Source organism: Marmota monax, unplaced genomic scaffold (genome assembly GCF_021218885.2).
Source record: "Marmota monax isolate L192 unplaced genomic scaffold, Marmota_monax_Labrador192_F-V1.1 WCK01_AAM20220418_F8-fsc00003, whole genome shotgun sequence".
NCBI classification, from domain to species: Eukaryota; Metazoa; Chordata; class Mammalia; order Rodentia; family Sciuridae; genus Marmota; species Marmota monax.
In genome coordinates this window covers 9,929,691-9,953,646 of record NW_026694084.1, presented here as the reverse complement: position 1 = coordinate 9,953,646, position 23,956 = coordinate 9,929,691, and the positions used below count along the sequence as shown (strand labels likewise).

The window sequence follows — 23,956 nt, the reverse complement described above, 5'->3', positions numbered from 1 at the left end:
CTTAATTTCTAAGGCTGATTGTGCTAACTGTACTAACACAGGGGAGGGCTGTAGATTGGTGCTTGGCATGGCACAAAAGCTACAGGGTCCTCGCTGTGATCCCAGTGCTGGGCCCCCCCTTGGCATCACAAAGTTTAGTGTATCAAGACCCGAAGGAGGTCAGGACCAACGTACCAATGTCGAGGACCCTCTGCTTCGCTGTGTGTTGCCGAGAGTGCCAGTACTTCCAGTACTTCAGCTGTTCGTCTCGGTTTTTGTCTTCGCTGAAGACCACCATCACCACACTCTGCAGAGGGGAGAATGGAGAGGTTACTCTCTGCCCAGTGCTTCTGTTGTCTTAGAGGGTCCCCTGTTGCAGAAGTTCTAGCACAGGTATGTTTCTTAAGCAAGAAGAGCCCAGACGAGTTCAGCTGTATGGATGGTTTTGTTTTAAATGTGCTTACTTAAAAAAAAAAAAAAATGGAAAATGAGAACCACACAAAGGGAAAAAAAGAGAATCCTATAGCAATTTTGATTATTCCGTGAGGTCAGCCAGAACACCAAAATATTTTTTTCTTATATTGTAAATAAGCATACTTTTGAAATTTTGTATCCCAAAACAGAATTTGGGACCATTGTTAAAGAAGCAACATCCACTTCTGGCCGAATTTAGTGCCTGGGCTGGAGTAGGGGAGGTAATGAGAGAAATACTAAGGAAATGAGGGGAATGCTGAAAGATGAATTCCTATTGATGCACAGAGTTAAACTACATATATTCCATATGCTGAAAAATGCAAGAGCAGCTACGCCCAGTGGTGCATGCCTAGAGTCCCAGAGGCTTGGGAGGCTGAGGCAGGAGGATTGCGAGTTCAAAGCCAGCCTCCGCAACTTAGTGAGGCCCTAAGCAACTCAGTGAGACCCTGACTCTAAATAAAACATTTAAACAAAGGACTGGGAATGTAGGTTAGTAGTTAAGCACCCTGGGTTCAATCCCCAGTACCCAAAACAAAACAAAACAAAAAAACAAGGGCAAATATGTCATCTATTTAAATTTAACAGGGAGGTACTTGAAAAATAAGCTTGAGAAACTGATTATATCTTGAAGAAATAAAAATCCAAAACCCCTTTTGGTTCTAAGTTACAAGCAGCCTCATTAACTAAACACCCATAAATTCACTGTCATTTATGAAATGGAAGATAGCACCAAAAATAAACAAAATAGACACGGTACCAAAACAAACAATCAAAACACTGAAACTACAGTGCCAGGAATGCTTCTCCTCTCATCCCATATCCAAAGTACTTCTTAGACACTTTCTGACTATTTCAAAAGAATAACTCATTGACTCTCTTTCCTTCAGAACTTTTTTGGGCTGGGGATGTAGCTTAGTGGAAGAGCACATGCCTTGTGTGTACAAGGCCCTGGGTTTAATCCTTAGCCACAAAAAAAAAAAAAACAAAAAAAAAAAAACAAAAAAAAAACAAACCTTTTCCTTTGTAGTATTTGACACATTTGTAATCATTTACTTAATTATTCAGCCAATGGCAATGTCTTCCCATTGACTTTGAACTCAACAAGGTCAGGAACGTCTGATATTCAGCACTGTAGCTCTGGAACCCGAGAAATGTCAATAGACAGTAAATTCATGCTGGTGGCTGACTGTCAACTCAAAACCCAGCTCACTCCTAATGGACATATGAACATGTTCTATATAAGACAGCAGATGCTTGTTAGAAAAACTAGCTTAGAAATATGTGTCCATGTCATTTGAATTCACAAGCATCAAGAGTGTCAAAGGATTAGTGGCTGCAGGGGAAGCTGTTCACTGTGTGATGAGCCCTGAGCTCAGCCAGCCCTTGTTCTTCCACAAATGTGTTTATATATACTTAGAAGTTTACTGTGTGGTTTCCTGGTGTTTATTTCTGGCCCAAAATAAAAATAACATTTAAAGTAATTTTTTCCCTAGCAAAAGATTAAATTAGCATAAGTAATGGTGCATTCTTGGTATAAAAATTCATTTCTTCTGTAAGAAAGAAAAAAAATCAGTTTGAAACTGTTATCATCAAGTTTATATGCCTTGATTCAGAATTTTACACTATTCTTGGAAATAAATTCTGGAAGATTACAAGTATTTTCCTTCGACCTTAGACTCCTTGCTGTCCCAGAGGGGCTGGGTGAGAAAGATGTACTCTGAGAGATACCAATTTACTACCAAGATTAGAAGTTAGAGTGAAATCTTTAAGAAAAGGAGGGATTCTCATTTTAGCCAAAATAGAACAAAAGGAAATATATTTTTCATATTAAAGTACTTCTATGATTCCCACAAAGTAGGATTCTTGGAAAAGTCCCTGTACTCCATACTGGTGCCATGCCTTAGAATATCAATCGTCCACCATTTTTTCAGGATGATGGTGATGGTGAGATTAAGAGGATGTATATAACTAAATTCTTACTTGGAATTTACAAGACTTTTAAAAAGAAAAGCCAATGTATCTGGTGTCATCTTCTTCTCAGACACCCATATGTGAGAGTATGTCAAAGTTCAATATCCAGAGATGGACCAGGATGAAATTTCTCTGCTTTTCACCCACCTAGGCTGCTCAACACAGCACATGTTAGTGATTCAGAGAGGTGGGCTCAGGAGTCTGGTGGCCTGGGATATGTCCTAGGTTCCTGTAACCTTGGCCACTTACCAGCTCCTGAAAGTCCAAGTTTCCTTATCTGTAACACTATGATAATATAGTGTCTTTGTCATAGGGTTGTTGTTAGTTTCAGTGAGTTACTAGTCGTGCAACACATGAAAGATATTCAATAATTCTTCATTGTTATTGTATGACTCACTGTGGCTGTGGTTGTTGTCATGGTATATCCTCCATCATGGTTTTGACCACAGGGGTGGGGCATTCTAATTCACCTGATGCACATAGCATACTGGGCACCTTTTGACCTCAGCCCCTGTGTGAGACCTTGGCCCCATGTGTGCTGGAAGTAAACTTGGCCTGCACCATGCTCTAAGCATGCCATGCTATTCCCCTCCTAGCATTCCCAGGAGCTTATCAGGAAGAAGCTATAGGCAAAGTAAAGGGAGCTGGACACCATGGATACAACCGCATAAAGCATTTTAAAACAAACCAGAAAAGTCTACTTTACAACAGACTGGGAGAGTTCTTCAACCTCTTTTCAGAGCTTGGCTATAATTTTCCTTTTCAGTAGAGAGGGATTACCAAGGATTACCCTTCTTGGCAGTAGTGAGCATACCAGAAACTGGCAAGATTCCAAAGCAGTGAGTTAGGGATCCAGTTTCATTTCTCACAAATAGGACTAATACACAGGAACCTGAAAATTCCCCCAGGTTGTTCCTGGTGGGGATCAGGCCTCATCCCTTGAACCCTGAGTAAGCCCTGGGCTACAGAAGGCTTCCAAACAAAGTTGAAAAGGGCCCAGGGACTCAGAATTAATTTCTTTCTCCCTTACATCAAGCAATATCTCGTCTCACCCACAGACTTGTCCTGATTTACAGTTACTTATTTGAAAAATTAAGATCAATTGAAAACAAATATACAGCATCCAGGCAGGAATGAAAGAAGGAAAATTCCCTGGATACAGAAAGCCTGTTCCACCACACTCCTTCCCTGGGGTTTATTGGTTACTGATTAAAACGAGGAACTAGCCAATAAGTTTTCTTGCTCCAACTCTCTGATATTTGTTCTAGAACTATTTATTTTGGAATTTTTTTCCCATGCTGTTCCACAGGCTGTGAGGTAGCTATTTCACTCATCTGATCTCTCTGTACTTCATTTGGAGAAATGTAGCCCATACCCTGACTTTGCTGATGGGATGTCGGAAGCATTTGTTGTCCCCGGTCTCACTGAGTGTTATGGCGTAGAACTGTCCTTTGTTGAGGTAGGTCATAGGGCCCTCCCCCTGCTTCTGACGGAGAGATTTGGTGGCTTCCAGGGTGTATTGAAATGTGCCGCTGTGAACAGAAAACAGTGGTCAGATGTGTTACCTAGACATTTCTACCTTCCTGACCTGTTCCACATCAAGAGCATTCTGTATGAATATTAACCAAAGTTTACTCTATTTTAAATAGAGACAAAATATAGCATATGGCAAAAGAGATGAGACCAGACCAAAGGTCATTGTAGGTATAATGTATACAACATTTCTAATAGTGTTCCATAAAACAGATGGTTTAGAAGGGGAGAAAGTCCAGGGTGTGCTTGGCCAATTGGGCAAGCTTGTTGCAGAGAACCTCGGGTATATCTTAGTTGGCATTCAGGTAATGCCAACTAAAACTTCACAATTGATAGAATTTGCCACTTTTATCCTAACCACTTGCCAAAAATATGAATGCTTTTGTTCATTTCAGGTTGCCTAACCTTCTTTGTATCTTACTAAGATATTACCAATAGCTATATTTCACTTAAAAATATTTTGAGGGCTGGGGATGTGGCTCAAGCGGTAACGCGCTTGCCTGGCATGCGTGGGGCGCTGGGTTCGATCCTCAGCACCACATAAAAATAAAATAAAGATGTTGTGTCAAACTGAAAACTGAAAAATAAATATTAAAAAATTCTCTCTCTCTCTTCTCTCTAAAAAAAATATTTTGAAATATGAAAATCCAGAACCAAACATTCTATTGAGAATCTAGTTCTCTAACAGTATTTCCTGTGTTTGTTTCTTGTTCAGAAATCTGCAAAAAAACTTACAACAAAGCTACTCTAAATCAGGGGTTTTCAAATGATGATCTGTGGACCACAAGCTGCTCAATGTCTGTGTGCATAAATAAAGTTTTATTGGAACATGACTACACTAATTTGATTATGTATTGTATAAGACTGCTCTCATCTACAACTGCAGTTCTTAGTTGTGATGAGCACTATAGCTTGACAAATCTAAAATGTGTACTATCTAGTGCATCACAGAGAAAGTTTGCAGATCCTTGCTTAAAACAGTTTCCTTAACATTGTTTAAAAGATGTAATTTACAAAACAAAAACACCAATTTTTTCCAACTTTGAAGAACGTATCAATTGTTTACAATGAACACAATAGATGTGACCACAATCTTTTTTGTTTAACGTGTTCACTGAGAAATATTTACTTCTGGGCTAGGGATATGGCTCCCAGGCAGAGCGCCTGCTTGGCATGTGTGAGAGCCTGGGTTTGACCCCCAGGAAGGAAGGAAGGAAGGAAAGAAGGAAGAAAGGGTGGGCTTCTGCTGTACTGTAGGATGGGCCACAGCTACAAACACTGTATTTTCTGAATCATCTGACACTCTCCATTCTGTATTTTTTTCAGTCCTTTCATTTCATAGTCTTTAAAAGACTGGGTGCAAAGGTGATTCTCAAATTCTCTCTTAAAATGACCTATTTGCAAGGATTAGGAGAAACTATTGCCTTCTATGTTAGCTACTTCTGTAATATTATTTTATTTGTACTTTAACTTTTATAATGAGAAAAAATTCTAAGGGGAAAAAATAATATTCTTCTTATATGATAAAAATCTGAGGCTTAAGCAAATGAGCTAAGCAAATTCCAGAATATGTATCTTAGAGCATATGGGAAATAAATCAATTACAACAGAACCATTTGCCGTGATATTTTGCCCAAAAGAACAATTATGATACAGTACCATAAAATAATACAAATTTAGACCTGATTACAAGCTACTGGTCACCTAGATAGTTGGGTCAAAGATTGTTTTTAACATATAAAGAAAGCTTGGAACCCTCTTCCCAGAAATAGTCATATATGAACATTAACAACTTTTAGTATAATTGCAGAGGTTCATATCCCCCCAGGCTGTCCAGAACATAGGGTAAGAACTCTGGATTCAGCCCACCTTCCTCCTTCCATAGCTTGGGAGGGTCTAAGAGACCTGCTCAAACCATCTGACAATGGTGGCAGCAGAAGAGGAATCAGGCCAAGTGACTGAACTGAGAGCCAATCACACAGTGCTTTGGATTTTACACACAAACCATCTATGCATTTCCATATTTTGGAAGGTAATTTGTCAAGATTGGAAATAATGATGTAGAAGTTCATTTGCACAGAGCAAAGAATGGAAGGCAAAGGAAATCAGATTGTTCTATGAAAGTACACAAAGAAAAAATTGTTCAAAAGTGTAACTTACAGGAACAGTTAAAGGATCCTTAATGAAGGTGCAACCTCTGGTTTACCTACCTTGACGTCTGGTCATACATGTACTCCTCAGCCCCAACTGAAGCACTCCGAAATTTCTGCAAAATTTAAGTCATTAAAAAAAAAAAAAGCATATCATTACACAGGAAAAAAAATTATAAGTATATTCTGTTTTAGCCTCTCCTTAGAAAGGAAAGTTGTATATTAGGGGCACTATGTTTTCAAATGACAAAAATAGTTTCCGCCTCTTTACAGAACTCACATACCACTTCCTCCCTGAGGGCTACACTCAACAGAAGATACATTCAGGCTTTGGATGTTATTCACATGTCCACAGGTGTTCCCAAAGCATTTGCAGTTAGAAACGATTTCCTCAAACATAAAATATCACTTTCATTTTTTATTTTCTCCAACACTCTTACAAATATCACAAACTCTGAATTCATGAAATATAAATAACACAGAGGGCACATAATGTAGCAACATGTGTGCCCTCTGAGTGGTTAGAAGCACAGGATCTAGAGCAAGACTGCCCAGGGCCAACTTCTAGCTCTCTTACCTGATACTTCTATAAAATAAAGCCAACTTGATATTTTCTCCATCTGTTAAATGCCTACGGATACCAATTAGAGGGACTAAACAGGTAACAAAATATTACTAAAAGTGATTGGTACATAGTGAGCACTATGGATGTATATTAAGCACTACTAAGTGGTAACAGCTTGAGCATGGTCAAGTCCCTTCTTTAGGGATCACTATGATCACATTTTAAGAGTCGGGTTTTGGAGGAAACTTTATGTCTAGTATTACACAAAACATCCAGAGATGTTTGTTTATATATATGGTTCAAATAGAATGCATTTTGCTACATTTTAGAACATTTTCAAAAGTATATGCCCCAAAGCCTTAACTCTTGATCCTAAAGCAATAATAGAATACTAGTGGAGAAGCACTAGGTTGGCCACACACACCCAGCCCTCTCACTATGACCTTTTATTTTTCAAATATCTCTAAGAAATCAAAAAAATTATAAATAGTGTGCAAGCCCTCTATAGAAATACAACAGGATTCTCAACAAGTAGAGAAACAAGAAAAATACACAACTGAGAAGGTGAAAATCAACACTGACAATCGGCCTGGATGGTCCTAAGAGAGTTCAGTGCTTCTGGGGGAGGATAGACAAGGCGGAAGATTAGCAGTATCCAGCAGAAGCCCAGGACCCGATAGCACAGCTACAAGAGCAGGTAACATCCTCTTCCCTAAGTGATTTCAGCTTTCTTTACAAAGACATCCCCAGGTCCACTTTGATCATCCCATCCCTTGAACAATGATTACCAAGTACCTGGTTTCTGAGGGCCCCTACATCTGGACAGGATCCTATCCAAACTGCTCCCTTCCCTCCTGCTAGACAAACACACAAACACACAGAGGAATCCATCCCAAATAGCAAATGAAATTCACCCATTCAACAAGAGTTCCAGATACATTCTTAGTTTACCTAAAAGAAGGACTAGATTTTAGACAAATTTTCTGTCATGAAATTTTCTTGGTGAAAATACTTCAAACTTGCTCTTAGAACCAGCTGCAAAACCAACAACAACCAAACAAAACAAAACAAAACAAAACAAACAAACAAAAAAACAGCCTCAAGATCATAGCAGATCATTTGGTTTAATGTACATCAGGCTGAAATACAATCTACAACACAAACTCCAACCTCCAAGATGAGAAGAGCAGCAGCTTAACTAAATGCTTCATTTTTAGCTTTTGGCAAGTTCCTTTGCTTTCTCATCAACTCCAAAATAAAGCTCCGAACACAATAGCTTCCTTTCACATGGCTCTTTATCTACAACACAAACACAACTGATATCCCATCCCCCCAATAGTATGATGTTTCCGTTGACATTGGACCATGTCCACACACTCTTCTGTGACTAACAGAATGTCTCTAGAAAGTGTGAGAAAATACATCAGTGGCAACCCACTGGTGAAGAAACTTGTACCTAATCCCTCACCTGGGATTATGGAGTGGTAGTTTCAGTTATTTGTTTTTCCTACAGAAGCATCCCTGACTGCTGGGGGACAAATTGAGTATTCAACAATATCAAAGATTCTACAAGATCCCTCACTCAGTTAAAAGAAACTTTTTAAAACTACTTTCAGCATTATAACAGGAAGCTAACTGTAAGACTTTTTTTCCTTTTTTATTATGAGGATAATAAAAGTTTAGTTGTAAAGCCACCAAACTCCAAGAAATATGATAGCCTCTTAGGGGCAGGGAATTTCTCATGTCTGGCTCTGGTCATGCTGATTGTAGAAAACACAGCAGGTGCCCCTAAATGACTGGTGTCAGGAGTGGCAGGGCTGGGTGCACCAGCTCCCACAGGTCTGCAGGCAGCTTATGCTGCTTGCCAACCTTTTCAGCCTCTTCTCCCCACCCAGAAGATAAGAACTATCTATGGCCATAGATAAAGGACACCCAGATTTTAAACAAACATTTGGCGAGTCACTGACTTAAGCAATGGAACTATTGAGAATTGGAAGGTCCCACACAGTCTTCTCCAAGAGTACGGAGGTGAAAGTTAAAGATGTAGGTGCTGGAGCAGCCAACTTGGGTCAAGTTCCATCACTCCCACTTGCTGCTAAGTAACCAATTCTTGTGTTCTCTATGCCCTGGTTTCTTCATTAAGAAAAGAAATTTGACAATAATGCTACATCCTCATGCGGCTTTCAGAAGGATTAATGAGTACACATCACCTAGAATGACGCTGCTATGGTTTCTGGTTTCAATGTATCCCAAAGTGTCTGTGTTGAAACCTTAACTCCAATGCAATAGTGTTGAGAGGTGAGATATTTAAAAGATGACAGGTTGTGAGGACGGCCATGGTGACTGGATAAAGGTAACTGTTGTGGAAGTGGGTTGTCACTGAGAAAGTGGGTTTTTTTTTTTTTTGGCTTAATGTTTATTTTTTAGTTGTAGGTGGACACAATACCTTTATTTTATTTTTATGTGGTGCTGAGGATGGAACCCAGTGCCTCATGCATGCTAGGTGAGCACTCTACCACTGAGCCACATCCCAGGCCCCAAGAAAGTGGGTTCTTACTGCCAGAGTGGGTTTGTTACAAGCCCACTCTGTCACACATGTGTACCTTTTGCCCTTCTGCCATTCTGCCATGGGATGATGTATCAGGAGGCCCTCAGCAGATGTGGCTCCTTGATCTTGAAGTTCTCAACCTCCAGAACAGTTTGCCAAATGCATTTCTTTTTTTTTTTTTCTCCAAAATTTATTATGACATATTTATTATATATTAAATTGCCATATGTATTCAGGTTTATTGCTGAAATATTTCTTCTGATTTAAGACTTCTGAGTACATATCAGCATCAAATCTAGTAATAATGTTAGCTTTCCTATATACTTAATTAGTGGCATTTAATTAACCTTAATTTTGAAAAATTTCTTATGTATTTTGCATTTTTATGTCCATATTATTGTTAAAAATAATCTTCTTTGGTTATAAATATATTTATATTATTAGAAAGATTTAGAAGTAAACATTTTCTGCTTTAGCTAAAATTGAGTATATGTCCAAAATAAAGAATTGTAAGTAAAAGAGAGTATTTATTTCCTCATATAACAAGAAATGCATAGAGATGATGCTGATGGAGTAAGCTAAATCAAAGCTGGATTTTCTTTTTCTTTCTACACTAGTATTCTTGCTGTCTGGACTTCTCCCCTCAAACGTGTCCCTAATTGCTTCCTGGTAGGTTATATTCAGGCACATCCAAAATCCAAAGTCATGGAAAGAAATGTTTATGTTTGGAGTTAAGAAGACTCTTACAGTTCTCCAGCAGATTTCATCAGAGATTTGAGAATTTCATCAATGCCTATTTCTGTACTAATCACTGGCAGATAGATTCATCCAAATTCACCTCAGATTGAAAAGGCATGGGCTTTCATTGAAGCATAGGGTAGCCAAAACTTGAAGGAAGAAGGGTTTTTATTTTCAAAGGAAAAGAGGTGAATATTAATAGACTGTTGGGTAGGTAAACACCAGAGTTAGCAAATATTATCCAAGGGAACTTGAAATATTTAAACTATTAGTAGTCTATTTTTAATCTATTCACTGAAAATTCCCCAGGCTTCGGCATTGTTACTACAGCTAAGATGCATGCCTAGCACACAATAAGTGTTTACCAAGTGTTGGGTTTTTTTTTTTTAATATTTTTTTAGTTGTAGATGGACACAATACTTTTATTTTTTTTATTTATTTATCTTTATGTAGTGCTGAGGATTGAGCCCAGTGTCTCACACATGCTAGGCAAGTGCCCTACCACTGAGCCACAACCCCAGCCCTTACCAAGTGTTTACTATTTTTCAATGTTATTATTTAGCAATGAAATCTCAAACTCCAGTAACTACATTTTTGTCCCAAATAAGCAGCCAGCTTAAGATATTTGGCATGCTGCCACCATGCTTCTCCTCTTTAGGAAATTAAAAACCACCCATTTCCCCCTTCTGCCATCATGTTTAAAATTGGAAAGACAATGAGTATCATCTCAAATCCAGATGCGCTGCTCCCTAAAGGTAAAGAAGGTGATGATCTACTAAAGGTATACATTACATATTCTAGGTCAAATATTGGAGAGATGGCCCACGATTATATCATGAACAGATATTCTGAGAAGATTTCAAAGCCATTAAATGGATGCAAGATCATTATTTCAACAAATGGTGCTGAACTACTGATTATCAGTGTGTGGGGGGAAACAACATTTTTTCCTTACTTCATATCAAATATAAAATTTACCTAAGAATGGATAAGAAGCCTACATGTAAGAGGTAAAGTTATTAGGCATCTACAGGGAAAAAATAATTTGTTGTAACATTGGGATAGGAAAAGACTTCTTAAACAATATCCAAAAGTATCAACTATGAAGGACAAAATTGACAACGCAAGCTTCATCAGATTTAATACTGTTGCTCCTTGAAAGACATTTAGGAAACTAAAAGGTACAAGATACCAAACAAGATGATAAAGAGCTTATATTCACACTACTTAAAGAACTCTTACGACCTAATGAAAGAAACATAAATAAGCCAATTTGAAAATTGGGCAAAGAATTTGAACAAATACTTCACAAAAGAAGACACAGGGAGGGCCAAATAAGTATACGAAACAGCTCAACAGAAATCAGAGAATGCAGACTCAAATCAAAATGAGATACCATGTTATATCACTAAAATAGCTAAAGTTTAAAAGAGTGACATACCAAGTTTTAGAAAGAGTGTGGAAGACAGGCATCCTCATACATTGCCAATGGGAATGAAAACGGTACCATCACTTTGAAGCACTGTGTGAGAGTCCCTTGTAAACTTAAATGTGCATTTACCAAATGGCCCAGAAATTCCAGCCCTAGGTATTTGCTCATGACAGGCCTCTGTCCACATTAAAAGATACACATGAAGCTGGGCATGGTGGTACACGCCTGTAATCCCTGTGGTTTAGGAGGTTGAGGCAGGAAGATCACACGTGTGTTCAAATCCAGCCTCAGTGACTTAACCAGGCCCTAAGCAACTCAGTGAGATCTCTCTCTAAATAAAATACAAAAAAATGGCTGTACCAAATAAAATAAAATAAACACATGAATATTCATAGCAGCATTATTCATATTAGCCCCAAACTGGAAGCAACCAAAATCTATCAACTGGTACAAAGGTAAACGAACTGTGATATACACTTACCATGGAATACTACTCAGCAATTTTTAAAAAATTATATAAGCAACATAAGTGAAACTTAAAATTATGCTAAGTGAAAGAAGACAACATAAAAGACTATACATACACTCTATCATTCTATTTACCTGACATATTTAAAAAGGCAACAATATAGTAACAAAGGCAGGTTGTTAGCATTTGCCAAGAGCCAAGGGAGGGAGAGGGGGTTCAAGGGAACTTTTAGGGTGAAGGAACTTTCTACATGGTGATTCCAAAGACATCTACATAACTGTATACAAACCAAATCTCTCAAACTCAGCACTCTGAACATATGAACTTAAACAAGCAAGCAAAGATAACTGTTCTTGTACATTCTATGGGCACCTGAAAATATGTAGTCTCCATCGTGAAATACAAAGCACACACACATAAACTGGACTATAGATAGAACACCTTCTCCTCGAATATTCAATCTAACAAGGTTTTTAAAAATGACATTTTTTTAAAAAAGAATTGACAGGCAATGTCGTTTGCTACTTATCATTTGGGAGGTTATTACTAGAGGAGGTCAAGGTAGAAACTTTACTAAGCAAGATCAATTTCATTTTTTCTTTTTGGTAGGGATTGAACCCAGGGGCACTCAACCACTGAACCACATTTCCAGCACCCTCCCCCCCCCTTTTTTTTTTTTTTGTATTTTATTCAGAAACAGGGTCTCACTGAGTTGCACAGGGCCTTGCTAAGTTGCTGAGGCTGGCTTTGAACTCATGATCTTCCTGCCTCAGCCTCTGGAGCCACAGGGATTACAAATGTGCACCACTACGCTTGGAAAGAATATTTCTTAATGCCTCAAAAATATTTAATCTTAAGACTAAAGCTAAAAGGATCTGTCATTTAAGAGTCGAGAAAAAATAGCAATGTTCTACTCACATCCACTCACCTAGAGAAAATTCCAGAACACCTAAACTCACATTTCCATTCATTTAATCCACTTAAAAAGAAAAGAGAGAGCACAGTGGAGCTCGGGCCCTGGCTCACCTCCGTGGTGCCGTCTTTGAAGCCCTCGCTGTAGGTGCTGTCAGGGGTGCTGCGCTGGTCGTCCTTGAGATAGGTGCTGTGGCTGGCGATGGAGGGCAGGTCGTACTGAGTCTGTTCAAAGATAACCACGCGCTGCTCCTCCCCGTCTCCCCTGGTGTAGTGCCCAGGTTGGGTCATGAACACAGGCGTGAAATCTTCAGCTTTGACCACGGTGATCCCTGACACCGGGATGATGGCGGGGCTCTCGGTGAGGTTGACGCTGTACTGTTCCCGCTTTGAATGCTCCAGGTGCTCTTGATTTAGGGAAAGGTTCACGGGAACTGTCTTTAGGACCTGCACGCGGTTTTCTCCTCCACTCAAATTACTCTGGGCTTCACTGGCGCCAAGACAGTTTCTGTGTGTACAAACCCGACCCCGCAATGTCATACAATTAGAAAAGTCACCACTTTGCCACTCACAAGAAAATACCGGATGCGGGCAGTCATTAGGGGGAAGGTTGACAGGGAACCTCACGACAGAATGCAAAGGATCTTTGCATCACCAGAAGCAGGACAATAAGCCATGCATGTCCCTGGTATCTCCCAATGTCAACTACTCAGTGCCACCATAGAGCATTACTGTTCAAAAAAAAAAGAGTTGACTCTAAATCTGATCATGGCTTTAGACCTAACTTTCAGCTCTTGGGAATACAGGAACTGGAAGAAATATTTAAAAATCAAAAAGAAACAAACCAGAATGTAGCACACCTGACTGACGTAAATTTGTCAACAAGTCAAAGGCACAAAAAACAAACAAAAACAAAAAAACAAACAAAAAACAACAACAACAACAATAAAAGAGGAAGGAGGACAGTTTTAAATAAAAAATTATTTTAAAACCCTAATAATCAAGTATGATGAGTGGATGATGAGTGGATCATGTTTGGACCCTGACTTGAACAAATTGAAGAGATAGTAGGAGATGCAGGGGGACTTTTTGAGGAAATTGACTATGGACTAGGAACTTAAGAAAGTAGCATTAACATAGTTGGTTGTGATAATGATTTTGTGTTTATGTAATAAAATATTGTTTTTAGAGGTCCAAATCAGAAGAGGTTAGAAGTAAAAAGACGGTGGGGTCAGGATTAAAATGAAGGAAGAAAGAGTAAGAGGGAAATTGTGGATACCAAGGCGGTGTGATGAAAATTTATCAGTATGAATTGGAAGATGTAATGAGCATTTGAGGAGGACATTGTACTGTCCTCTGCACTTCTGTATGTGGTTGCAAACTCTCAAAAGTTTTTAAGAGAAAGAGAGAAACACAACAGGATAAGCATGGTAATTTGAAGAGTGGAAGGAAGGATATTTTTCACCATTCTGTGGGTTAAATTTCTTAAAGGAAATAAGAAATAAGAATTTAACATTAAAGTATCTTTCCCAAATTGAGAAACAGCTTGAGTACACAGATAGACATTGTTAGCACTGAGGTACTTTTGGATCTTAAGGAAGTGCTATGATTGGGCAGGAAGTGGTGGGCACACCTGTAATCCAAGTGGCTTCAGAGGCTGAGACAGGAGGATTGTGAGTTCAAAGCCAGCCTCGGCAAAAGTAAGGTGCTAAGTGAGACTCTGTCTCTAAATAAAATACAAAATAGGGCTGGGGATATGGCTCAATGGTCAAGTGCTCCTGAGTTCAATCCCTGGTACAAAAAAAAAAAAAAAAAAAAGCCGTAACTGGGCTTATGGATAACAAGATCTCTGACCTCTTGGCTGGTAGAGAGAAAGGAGTGGAAAATTAATTCTTAATTAGAAAATCCTTAATTAGAAAATTAATTCTTGGCAGGTTAGAATGAAATACTTTCATTTAGACTAAAGAATTCCAGGAAAGAGCAGAAGCAAAGAGGAACATATAAATGGAAGATAATTATTGATAGAAAACTGATTTTACTAGCAAGATCCCTCTGCTCCGTAAAATTGGAAGAGGGGGCACTTTTATTCATTTATGACTATTCTCCATATTATGGAGATAAATAGACATTTTTCCATGAAACCTTGTCTTAGATAATCTGGGATGTTCTGGATTTTTTTTAATTTGCTTATTTTTTATATAGCATGTACTTTCTGGGGCTGTTTAGCATCTCTTATGGAGTGAAATATTTGAATAAAATTTTGTCTTCCAAAAATTGGGCTCTCTTGGCTCCTTTCTATCATGAGAAGTCCAATAGCCTCTGAGCTCACCTATCAAGCAAGACATGGATGTTTTTAGCTTTGAATTTTCAGATAAAACTTCACAGCGAAGTTTGAAGAAAGAAAGGTTCCCCATGAACAAAGCCAAAAGAAAAATAGCTAAACATCTCTGAGTCTGTCACAGTTCTGTAGAAACAATAATAATAATTCTAGGAACTCATACAGACATTCTGGCTTTCAGCATTAACCCGTTTTCATGGTAGGATCAATGGAGTGAATCACATATAAGACACAGTGAAGATTTAGAAATTATGTTTCATCTGAATCCAGTTAGGAGGATGATGCCAAAAGCCAGACCACCCATTTACATCAGCACCTCCTAAGCCCCGTTGTTTAGAACATTGCATGGAATGTTAATGGTTGTTCCTTTAAAAAAGAAACCTCATGATAAAATCAGTGTTTAAAAAAAAACAACAGAAAAAAGTATTGCCATAACAAGACCACCCTGAGTGGGCCTCAACATCATGAACACAGTAAGGGCCCCTGGTCATTCCTTTACTAGTTAAATTGGAACCTAGAATTTACCAAACCCCTCTGGTGGAGAAAAAAAAAAAAAAACAATTCTTGTGGATAAGGTCCTGCAGATTGAGTAATGATGGGTTTGTCTACCCTGATTGGTTGCCAAGGCAATTACCCACTTTCCACTCTGGACTTCACACAGGCACATTTTTTGACTTTGCCAGAATATTCAAGCTTGTCTATAGTCTATTTCAGGCCAGATTTTTCAGTTCTTTATTTCATGTAAAACATGAATTTTAAACAAAGAGCACAAGTCCAAATATCCTCTGGTGTTCTTATTAACACATAAATCAGCAAACTATAGAGTTGTATAAATCTAGCTGAATTGTTATTACCATATCACCAGGAAATAATCTACTCAGACACCACACTATGATATGTGACTGTGCCTCTGTCATGAAATTAACTTCAGAAGCTGATGCCAGAGAATTTTAGAAAGACATCCAAGAAATGGGAAATTAGAACAAAAGAAGAATTATTGTGGGATACTGGCTTACCTGCAATAGAACTTAGAATTGAACTGCATTGTAAGAAAAAATTGCCATACAAAGAATGGTGCGCTGAATACACTTTATAAAAAAAATTGGATTGTGTCATTGAGAGTCTGTTATTTTCCCCAAGTAGTAACTTCTGTATACAAACAGTTGTAATGATATCATGTTAGCACATGGCACCTTAATTCATGAACACATAGCAGATCAAAATGATATCCTTCCAAATTAGATTCAATGAGAAGTCTGCTAAGTCATAATTATTCTATACAAGGTGGTTTACTCTACCTCCTAGCCAGGTTTTTTTTTTTTAAGGTGCTTCATGGAAATCACAAAAATAATTGCTGAAATACAACGAGTGTTGTCACTCTGAAATGTTGCTCTAAAATATGCCTTAATAAAAATGGCTTCTCTTGCCTCTGATGTATCATGCAGACAGAGCACACAGCCTAGGCTCATTGTGCCCTGACTCCATTGTGATTATTGGCCTAGGCTTAGCAGACAGCACAAGCCATTAGCTCAATAAAACTGGCTGTATGGAGGAAATGTCACAATACCTGAAGAGTGAGGTCCTGAGACCTCAGGATAGTTTCAGAAAGTCCCTAGTGGAACAGTGAATGAGGCACAGACAGTGTGATCTGCCGGGGTGGGTTATATACAGGGGCTGCAGAGCCCAGGGTTGCTAGGGAGCAGAGTGACCTCTGCTAGTAGGCAAAAAAAAAAAAAAAAAAACCAAAAAGAAAACAAAGATCATAATGTCATAGCAGTTTCTATCCAGGACAGGTATGTTTCTGACATAGACACTAGCTAGTGATTTTATTTCTCCTGGCTTCATACTTCCATGTGAAAGAAACTTCTAGAGAAAACCCCTGTGATTTCTCTCCATCCCACTGCAGAGAAAAAGTAGGTGACTTGAAGGGAAGTAGCTGAAGGGTGGTCCCCTCCTTTTGTTTGGATCATTCTGAACCAAAAGACAGCACCCTGCTGTATCATAGTGGTATGACCTTCTACCTTGAGTCACCTAAGTCAAGACTGAAGATTTATGGGCTACAGATTTCAAGTCACATTCTCCAATTGGTTTCATTATACATAAAATTGGTGGCATTTTTCCCCTTTTAAATATCAATTTATCTGTGTCCTGGTTGTTACTGGTTCTTAATTTAAAGGGGTAGAAAGGTGTGTGTGCACAGGGGGGGACATAATGATCTCCTAATGGCTTTCCCACCCTTGTACCTAAAGAGCACTCACACAGATCCTGGCCCTCCACCAGCTGCCTCCCTCAGCTAAGAAGGAGCCCTACCACCTCCCTTAGGAAGAGGGATCCTCAATCTTTCCGTGTCTCACTCCCTCCAGGCCTGGCGCATTGGTGGAGCCATGGTACTAGTCAGAAATGTTTACCCCAGCAGTTGGCTCCCTTGCCAGCCTATTCTCAGGCTTCTAAGCCTCCTTGGCAGGCTCTTCATCTGAAAAGCTTGCTGATGACCTTCTGGATGCATAATCAAAACAATGGAATTTTCTCTCCCTAGTGAGAGATTCAGTTTGGGTCCAAACTCCAACAGACAGAGGAGGGCAAAGCGTTTTGAACACATCGCCTCTCAAGAACAAAATTTCATTAGTTGAATACTACTTTTTTCAAGAAAAATGTAGAAAAGGAGATATTCTGGGGGTCTAGTAGATTCCTTTACACCCATCATACCTTTTATCCTGGTCTTCTTGATTGTCACTTGCTTTGTTGACAGACAGCAACCTCTTGTCTCGAGGAACCTGGAAACATGATCAATCAATCAGACTGACATGTAGGCAACAGTGACCGTGTGCAGAACCAGACATCAGTGTAAACAAAGAAATCACAATGGAACATTCTCTGGGAAGAAATGGCAAATCTGTTACTGTCAGGAGATGTTAAAGAGTGAGTAGCTTGAGTGACAATGACAGTGGACCCAGAATAAAAGGGGGTGGTGATAAACATAAGGTCACAACAGACATGATTTTGATGACCTTGTCCCTGTCCCTGATATCTTCATGCCCTCCCCACTTTGGAGAGGAGCAACTTGTATGGGTTGAGTCAGGACATGGGTGCCTTTGAGCAGACAGAAGCATCATGGAGTTAAAGAAAGCATCTTGTTAAGGAGCAAGACTATCCCTTCCCTCTGATAAGGGACATCAGGTGCCAGCAAGAGCAGGGGGATTGAGGAGGGGACCACACTCTCAGCCAGGGGGGAACAAGCAGCTAATATGCTTGGACCACCCATTACCACCCTCCCTACACAGCTTGGTAACTTGACTCCACAATGTTTTTGACTTTTTCCAATGCACTTTTTCCAATGACTTTTTCCAATGCACTTTCATTATCATCTTAACCCTAATGCCAACGTGTTACCTGAAGTGTTACTGAAAAGGTGCTTAGGAGGACACCCCTAAGTTCTCCAACCATCATCTCCCTGCTGTATCATGGATCCTCTGCTCGGCCATCATTTCCAAACACATGAGTAAGTAGGTTGGGATTTATTTGTTATTTACCTGTTTGTCTTTGGATTTTCAATACATCTTCAGATTTTCTTTTAACCGATCTCCTTTGCATCCAAATGCAGCCTTACATATTAAGATATAAACACATTGACGAGAAACATTCTTCCACTGGACACCTTGAGTAATTCCTATGGCTCAGATATGTATGCAAGCCCAGGTAGCTGGACTAGGGAGGTGACAGCAGGGTCACCAAGGGTCAAAACCTAAAGCCTGAGTTGGGGATGTGGCTCAAGCGGTAGTGTGCTTGCCTGGCATGCGTGCGGCCCGGGTTCGAGCCTCAGCACCACATACAAAAAAAAAAAAAAAACAAAAAACAAAGATGTTGGGTCCGCCAAGAACTAAAAAATTAAAAAAAAAAAAAAATTAAAAAAAAACCTAAAGCCTGATTGCCTGGGTTTGACTCTGACTAAACTCAGCTTTCCTCATCTCTGTAAACTGAGCTTAATGATCATCCTGTACTTCGTAGGCTTTTAGTAAAATTAAATTAGGTAAATTTTTGAAAGCATTTAGAATGTCTGGTGCTTTATAGGTATTTGTTAAAATAAATCAATTGTAAGTCCTTTATGTCAATTTTGGGAGTCTACAACATACCAGGCATTGTTAAATATTAGATAGAAATGGCATGAATAAAACATGGTTCCTGTCAGGAATTGAAGAGGACAGATCTAGTCCTCAATACCTAGTACATCAATGTTCATTGCAACTCTATTCATGATAACCCAAAGGAGGCAACCCAAGTATATATCAACAGATGAATGGGTAAACAAAATGTGGTGTATCATATATAGGAATATTATTTGGACTTAATAAGGAATGAAATTCTGCTATAATTATGGCAATTATGCTATACTATGGATGAAACTTGAAGATATTATGCTAATAAACTAAGACACAAAAGGAAAAACGTTGTATGATTCCATTTATATGAGGCACCTAGAATAGATCAAGGGGACAGAAGTCAGAATAGAAATCCCTAGGGGTTGGGTTGGGGAGAATGAGGAGTTAGTGGTGGATGGGTACAGAGTTTCACCTTGGGAAGATGAGAAAGTCCTGGAGATGAATGGTAGAGATGTTCACATAACTTACTTAGTGCCACTGAACTGTGCACTTAATAATGACTAAATTTTAAGTCATGTATATTTTACCAGAATGTGTACTTTGAAGGTGGTAGGGAGAAAACAGTATTTAAGGAGAAGACCCTGTCTCCCCAGATTTCCTGCGGCTGCGTCCTGGTTTATCACATAGCTCATCCCCACCAGGAGGCATCTGGCTTCTCTACACATACATAGTGTTCCCTAATAGTGTTTTTTAAAAGTCCAGTCCCCAGAGATTTGATGTAAAACTGAGCTATGTGCAGGGTGCTCTGGAAACCTAGAGGACATAGCTTCCGGCATCACTGAGATTGGGAGAGAATCTATTGGGTAGATGGAGAAGGCTTTCTAGCTATGGGAACTGCTTCTATAAAACTCCAGGATATAAGAGAATAAGGAAGTCATTGCCAGAGCAAGAAATGTACAAGGGAGAGAGGTGGCTTCAGAGATGAGTGAAAGCCAGGTGAGGAAGGGCTTTGCACCAGGACAGATGTTTTACTTCATTACGGTCCCTTCCATAGGTTCTGTGCTATGACATAGATACATTCTCCCTGACTTTGAATCATTCCCCACCAACCAGGTGGCATGAAATACCCTGTGTCTAAAATCCACCCTCTAGACTCAGCCCCCAGTGCCTCTTGCCTGGGCTGCAACCATCTCCTGAATCATCCCTCCTCTTCTTCACTCAATTCCCACAAATCCTTTCTTCATCCAAGTGGTCTTCATAAAAATGCAAGCCTGATTTTCTCATGCTGCTACTTAAAACTCTCTCATACTCTCAGGAACATAACCTCCAAAAAGCCTATCATCTCAGCACGAGCAGCCCAGTTGCTACCTATCACACTTGAGCCACAGGGTGTCTATGGCCATGCAAAGCTCCTTCTCAAAACAGAGACCTCACACAAAGTTGGCTCAGCCTGGAACACAATGCACTCCCCATCTCCACACCTTTTCCAGGTTTATAGTCCTGACTAGACCTCAAGTCCCATTTGAATTTCTGTATCCATGATAAGACCACAATCTCCATGAGTGCCTATCCTGTGCAATTATGTCCTAAGTGCCTAGGATGTAATAGGGCCTCTCAGAATACTTACTGCAAGAATGAATTCATAAATTCCAATGGCCTAGGGAAGGCAGAACCGAAGAAATAGAAAAAAAAAAAAAAAATAGGGATTCCAAACTCACTCCAAAGATGCATGGAAGGGAATGTTATTGTTGCCCAGAGCCACTAGTATGGGCAGACAGCTGGGCTCATATATAGTGTTGAACAAAAGCTATAGAGATGATTACTGTTTGCTGATTATTTGGCTTTGCTGCAATCCAGGCCTCTCTGAACCATGGTCACCTTGGGCTTTGCAGACTGTCTTCAGAGAAACTGAGACCTCTGAACTCTGTCCCCTCTCTTGAGCACTAGATCCACATTTACTATATCTCACCTGGACTTCCTACAAAGCTCCTCAAACTCTTGTTCACCCCACACTCATCTAAGGCATCTTTCTCTGAGCTCTGAACTCCCCCTAACAACTGTCTCACACACACACACAATCAGTTGCCAGTTTTTATTCAAATGAATACTTAATAATTTCTTGAGTATATTGCTTTGTCTCTCTGTAGTGCCTGTTTGAATGGGTGATTTAGGGAAAAGGCTCACAAATGCTGATCCAGGGAACTCCCCTCCCCCATACTCATCCCTTAGATCAGTATTTTTCATCTATTGCAATGGACTGCTTTTTGAACTCTCTCCCCTCAATCTACCACTCTGCTGCTGCTGCTACTATAATATATGTAGATAATCTCTCCCATCTATGACACCTAGGTTCAAAATCCTTTGGAATTGGAGGAAATTTAAGTCAAATGTTATAATACAAGGATTATAAACTTTTCATTTTCTTCTGTAAGCTTTCCTTCATTGTCCATAATGGATTTGCACAAACTTAAATGAAAAGCTGATATACCAAAACATCAAGTTGTTGGCCTTAAGTATATATATATATATATATATATATATATATATATATATATATATATATATATATATATTTTCTATTTGTCAATTATTCCTCAAGGAGGCTGGAAAAAAAGAAAAGTAGAAAAGCTGATTTTTTAAAAATAATTCTCAACAGCTTATAAATATTTATCATTCATTCATTTATTTTGCAAAAAGCAATACCATGCACCCAACCCTGGCCTGCCCTTGCCCTCCAGCCTGCCCTGGCAAGGCTCTTCAAAACAGAGCTGCCGCCTTCTCGATTGACCTCAGTTCCCTCTCCTGTTCAGCTGCACCATTACTTGGATTCCACTGAGTTCAATTTGGCATTTTATAGCCCATGTTTTCTGTCTCCTGTTCCCTTTATCTGACAGGTTCTCTCCTCATCTGTCTACCTGACAACCTCCTCTATTCTTTAGCAGAGCCGGCATTGCTCCCTCTGGAAAATTGTCAGTCAATTTACTGCTCCTAAACACAGCACTTACTCCATGCATGAGTTACAGATTTATAGGTGGTTTATCCTGGCCTGTGACTCTGTGGCTTCTCTGAGGTGGATATCCAATCCACCCTCATGATATCTATCACTACTGTTAGAAGATCGTAGCTAAATTGTGAATATTTGTTGGATAAACAAACCAACAAACTACTTCCAGCACTACCAGGTCAGCAGAACAGACAGGAACCTACTGACCGGGCAGATTATAACAAACCAGATTATAACAAACTCTCAAGGAAAATTAAAGTAAGAGTAAGTTGCTACAGTATGAACCCATCCCCCAAAAGTTCACCTATTGGAAACTTAAACTCTAAATTCATGGTAATGAGATTTGGAGGTGGAGCATTTGGGAAGTAATCAGGATCAGAGTAGATTATGAGGATGGGGCCTCAATAGTGACATTTGTGACTTTATGAAAAGACTAAGAGAGACCTGAGCTAGAATACATAATCTGTCATGCTATGTGATATCCTTTACCATGTTATTATGCAGTAAGAATTCCCTCACCAAATGCCAGTTTCATGTCCTTGAACTTCACACCCTCCAGAATTATGAGTTAAATAAACCTTAACTCTCCATAAATTATCTAGTCTGTAGTGTTCAGTTATAGCAACAGAAAACAGACTAAGACATAAATTCAACTCCTTTTTAAAAATATCTAACTAATTAAATCTGTTATGTTTTTCTGTCAAGCCTGAAATTCTAGAAAGTTTCCACTTGATTTTGGAGCTGCTCTTGGTAAGTAGCTTAAACTGCAGTGAGAACTGCACTGGAATTGAGTCCCTAAATTATAAGATATTCAATAAGTTTTTTTAAAAATAAATACCACTTAATTAGTACGCAACATAGCAAGCTTCAAATGTATATTTTAAAATTTTGAACTATTTACAAGTAGGCTCAAATAAAAGCATTTTTAAGATAGTGGGCATTGTAATGAAATGGATATTAGGAAACCCAGGACTGTCCTGTGACCGTGGGTAAATTCCACTTAGTTGTCTAACTATAAAATGTAAAACCTGATGGGCTTCACTGCAATGATCCTGTGGTGACAGTTAAAAATGTAGGTGAACAAAACTTGAGAGCTATAAAGTATTATACAAAGACATGCCTTTGCCAATTTCCAAGGACAGGGAGCACTATTTCTTTTTGTCTTTTTCTTTTTTTTGGTATTGGGAATTGAACCCAGTGGTGCTTAACCACTGAGTCATGTTCCCAGCCCTTTTTTTATATTATACTTAGAGTCAGGGTCTCGCTGAGTTATTTAAGGCCTTGTTAAGTTGCTAAGGCTGGCTTTGAACTTGCAATCCTCCTGCCTCAGCCTTCAAACTTCAAAAGAGGTATAAAAAGTTGATAAAATTTAAATGATAATGTGACAGTAATTGTTAACATTAACTTCCCAGTTTATATTTTTTAAAAAGTGAGAAATCACTCCTATTTCATTAACATGTCGCTTTGCCATAGGAGAAGGCCTATCATCCCAGGCTATTTAACTTTATAACTCTAAACCCAGTATACATACACTGTAGGCATCCCAGAGAACAGACAAAGCCTCAAAAATGATCATTGGAAACAAGTCCAATAATTCTTTTCACAGGCACTAAAATGTTTCAAGCAAAAAGAAAGCAAGTCTTCTGTGAAATGAAGGGAGCCAGAACCCTAACAGATCTTGGAAAATATTAATTCAGTACAAAGAGCTGTAGACTTGGCTACAATTTGAGGTTTATGTATTCCATA

The 23,956-nt window shown here is 39.1% G+C and overlaps 1 protein-coding gene across 3 annotated transcripts in view; it reads right to left on the bottom strand.

The window, feature by feature from the left end:
- Positions 1-23,956, bottom strand: part of Grhl2 (grainyhead like transcription factor 2) — a 148,214-nt gene that overhangs the window by 81,148 nt on the left and 43,110 nt on the right. For all 3 annotated transcript variants that reach the window (XM_046464789.2, XM_046464790.2, XM_046464791.2), the window contains exons 3-7: positions 17,816-17,883; positions 12,886-13,279; positions 6,168-6,223; positions 3,800-3,956; positions 175-286 (exon numbers count right to left, since the gene is read on the bottom strand). In XM_046464789.2, the coding sequence (XP_046320745.1) occupies positions 175-286; positions 3,800-3,956; positions 6,168-6,223; positions 12,886-13,279; positions 17,816-17,883 (787 nt within the window). The remainder of the gene's footprint in view (positions 1-174; positions 287-3,799; positions 3,957-6,167; positions 6,224-12,885; positions 13,280-17,815; positions 17,884-23,956) is intronic.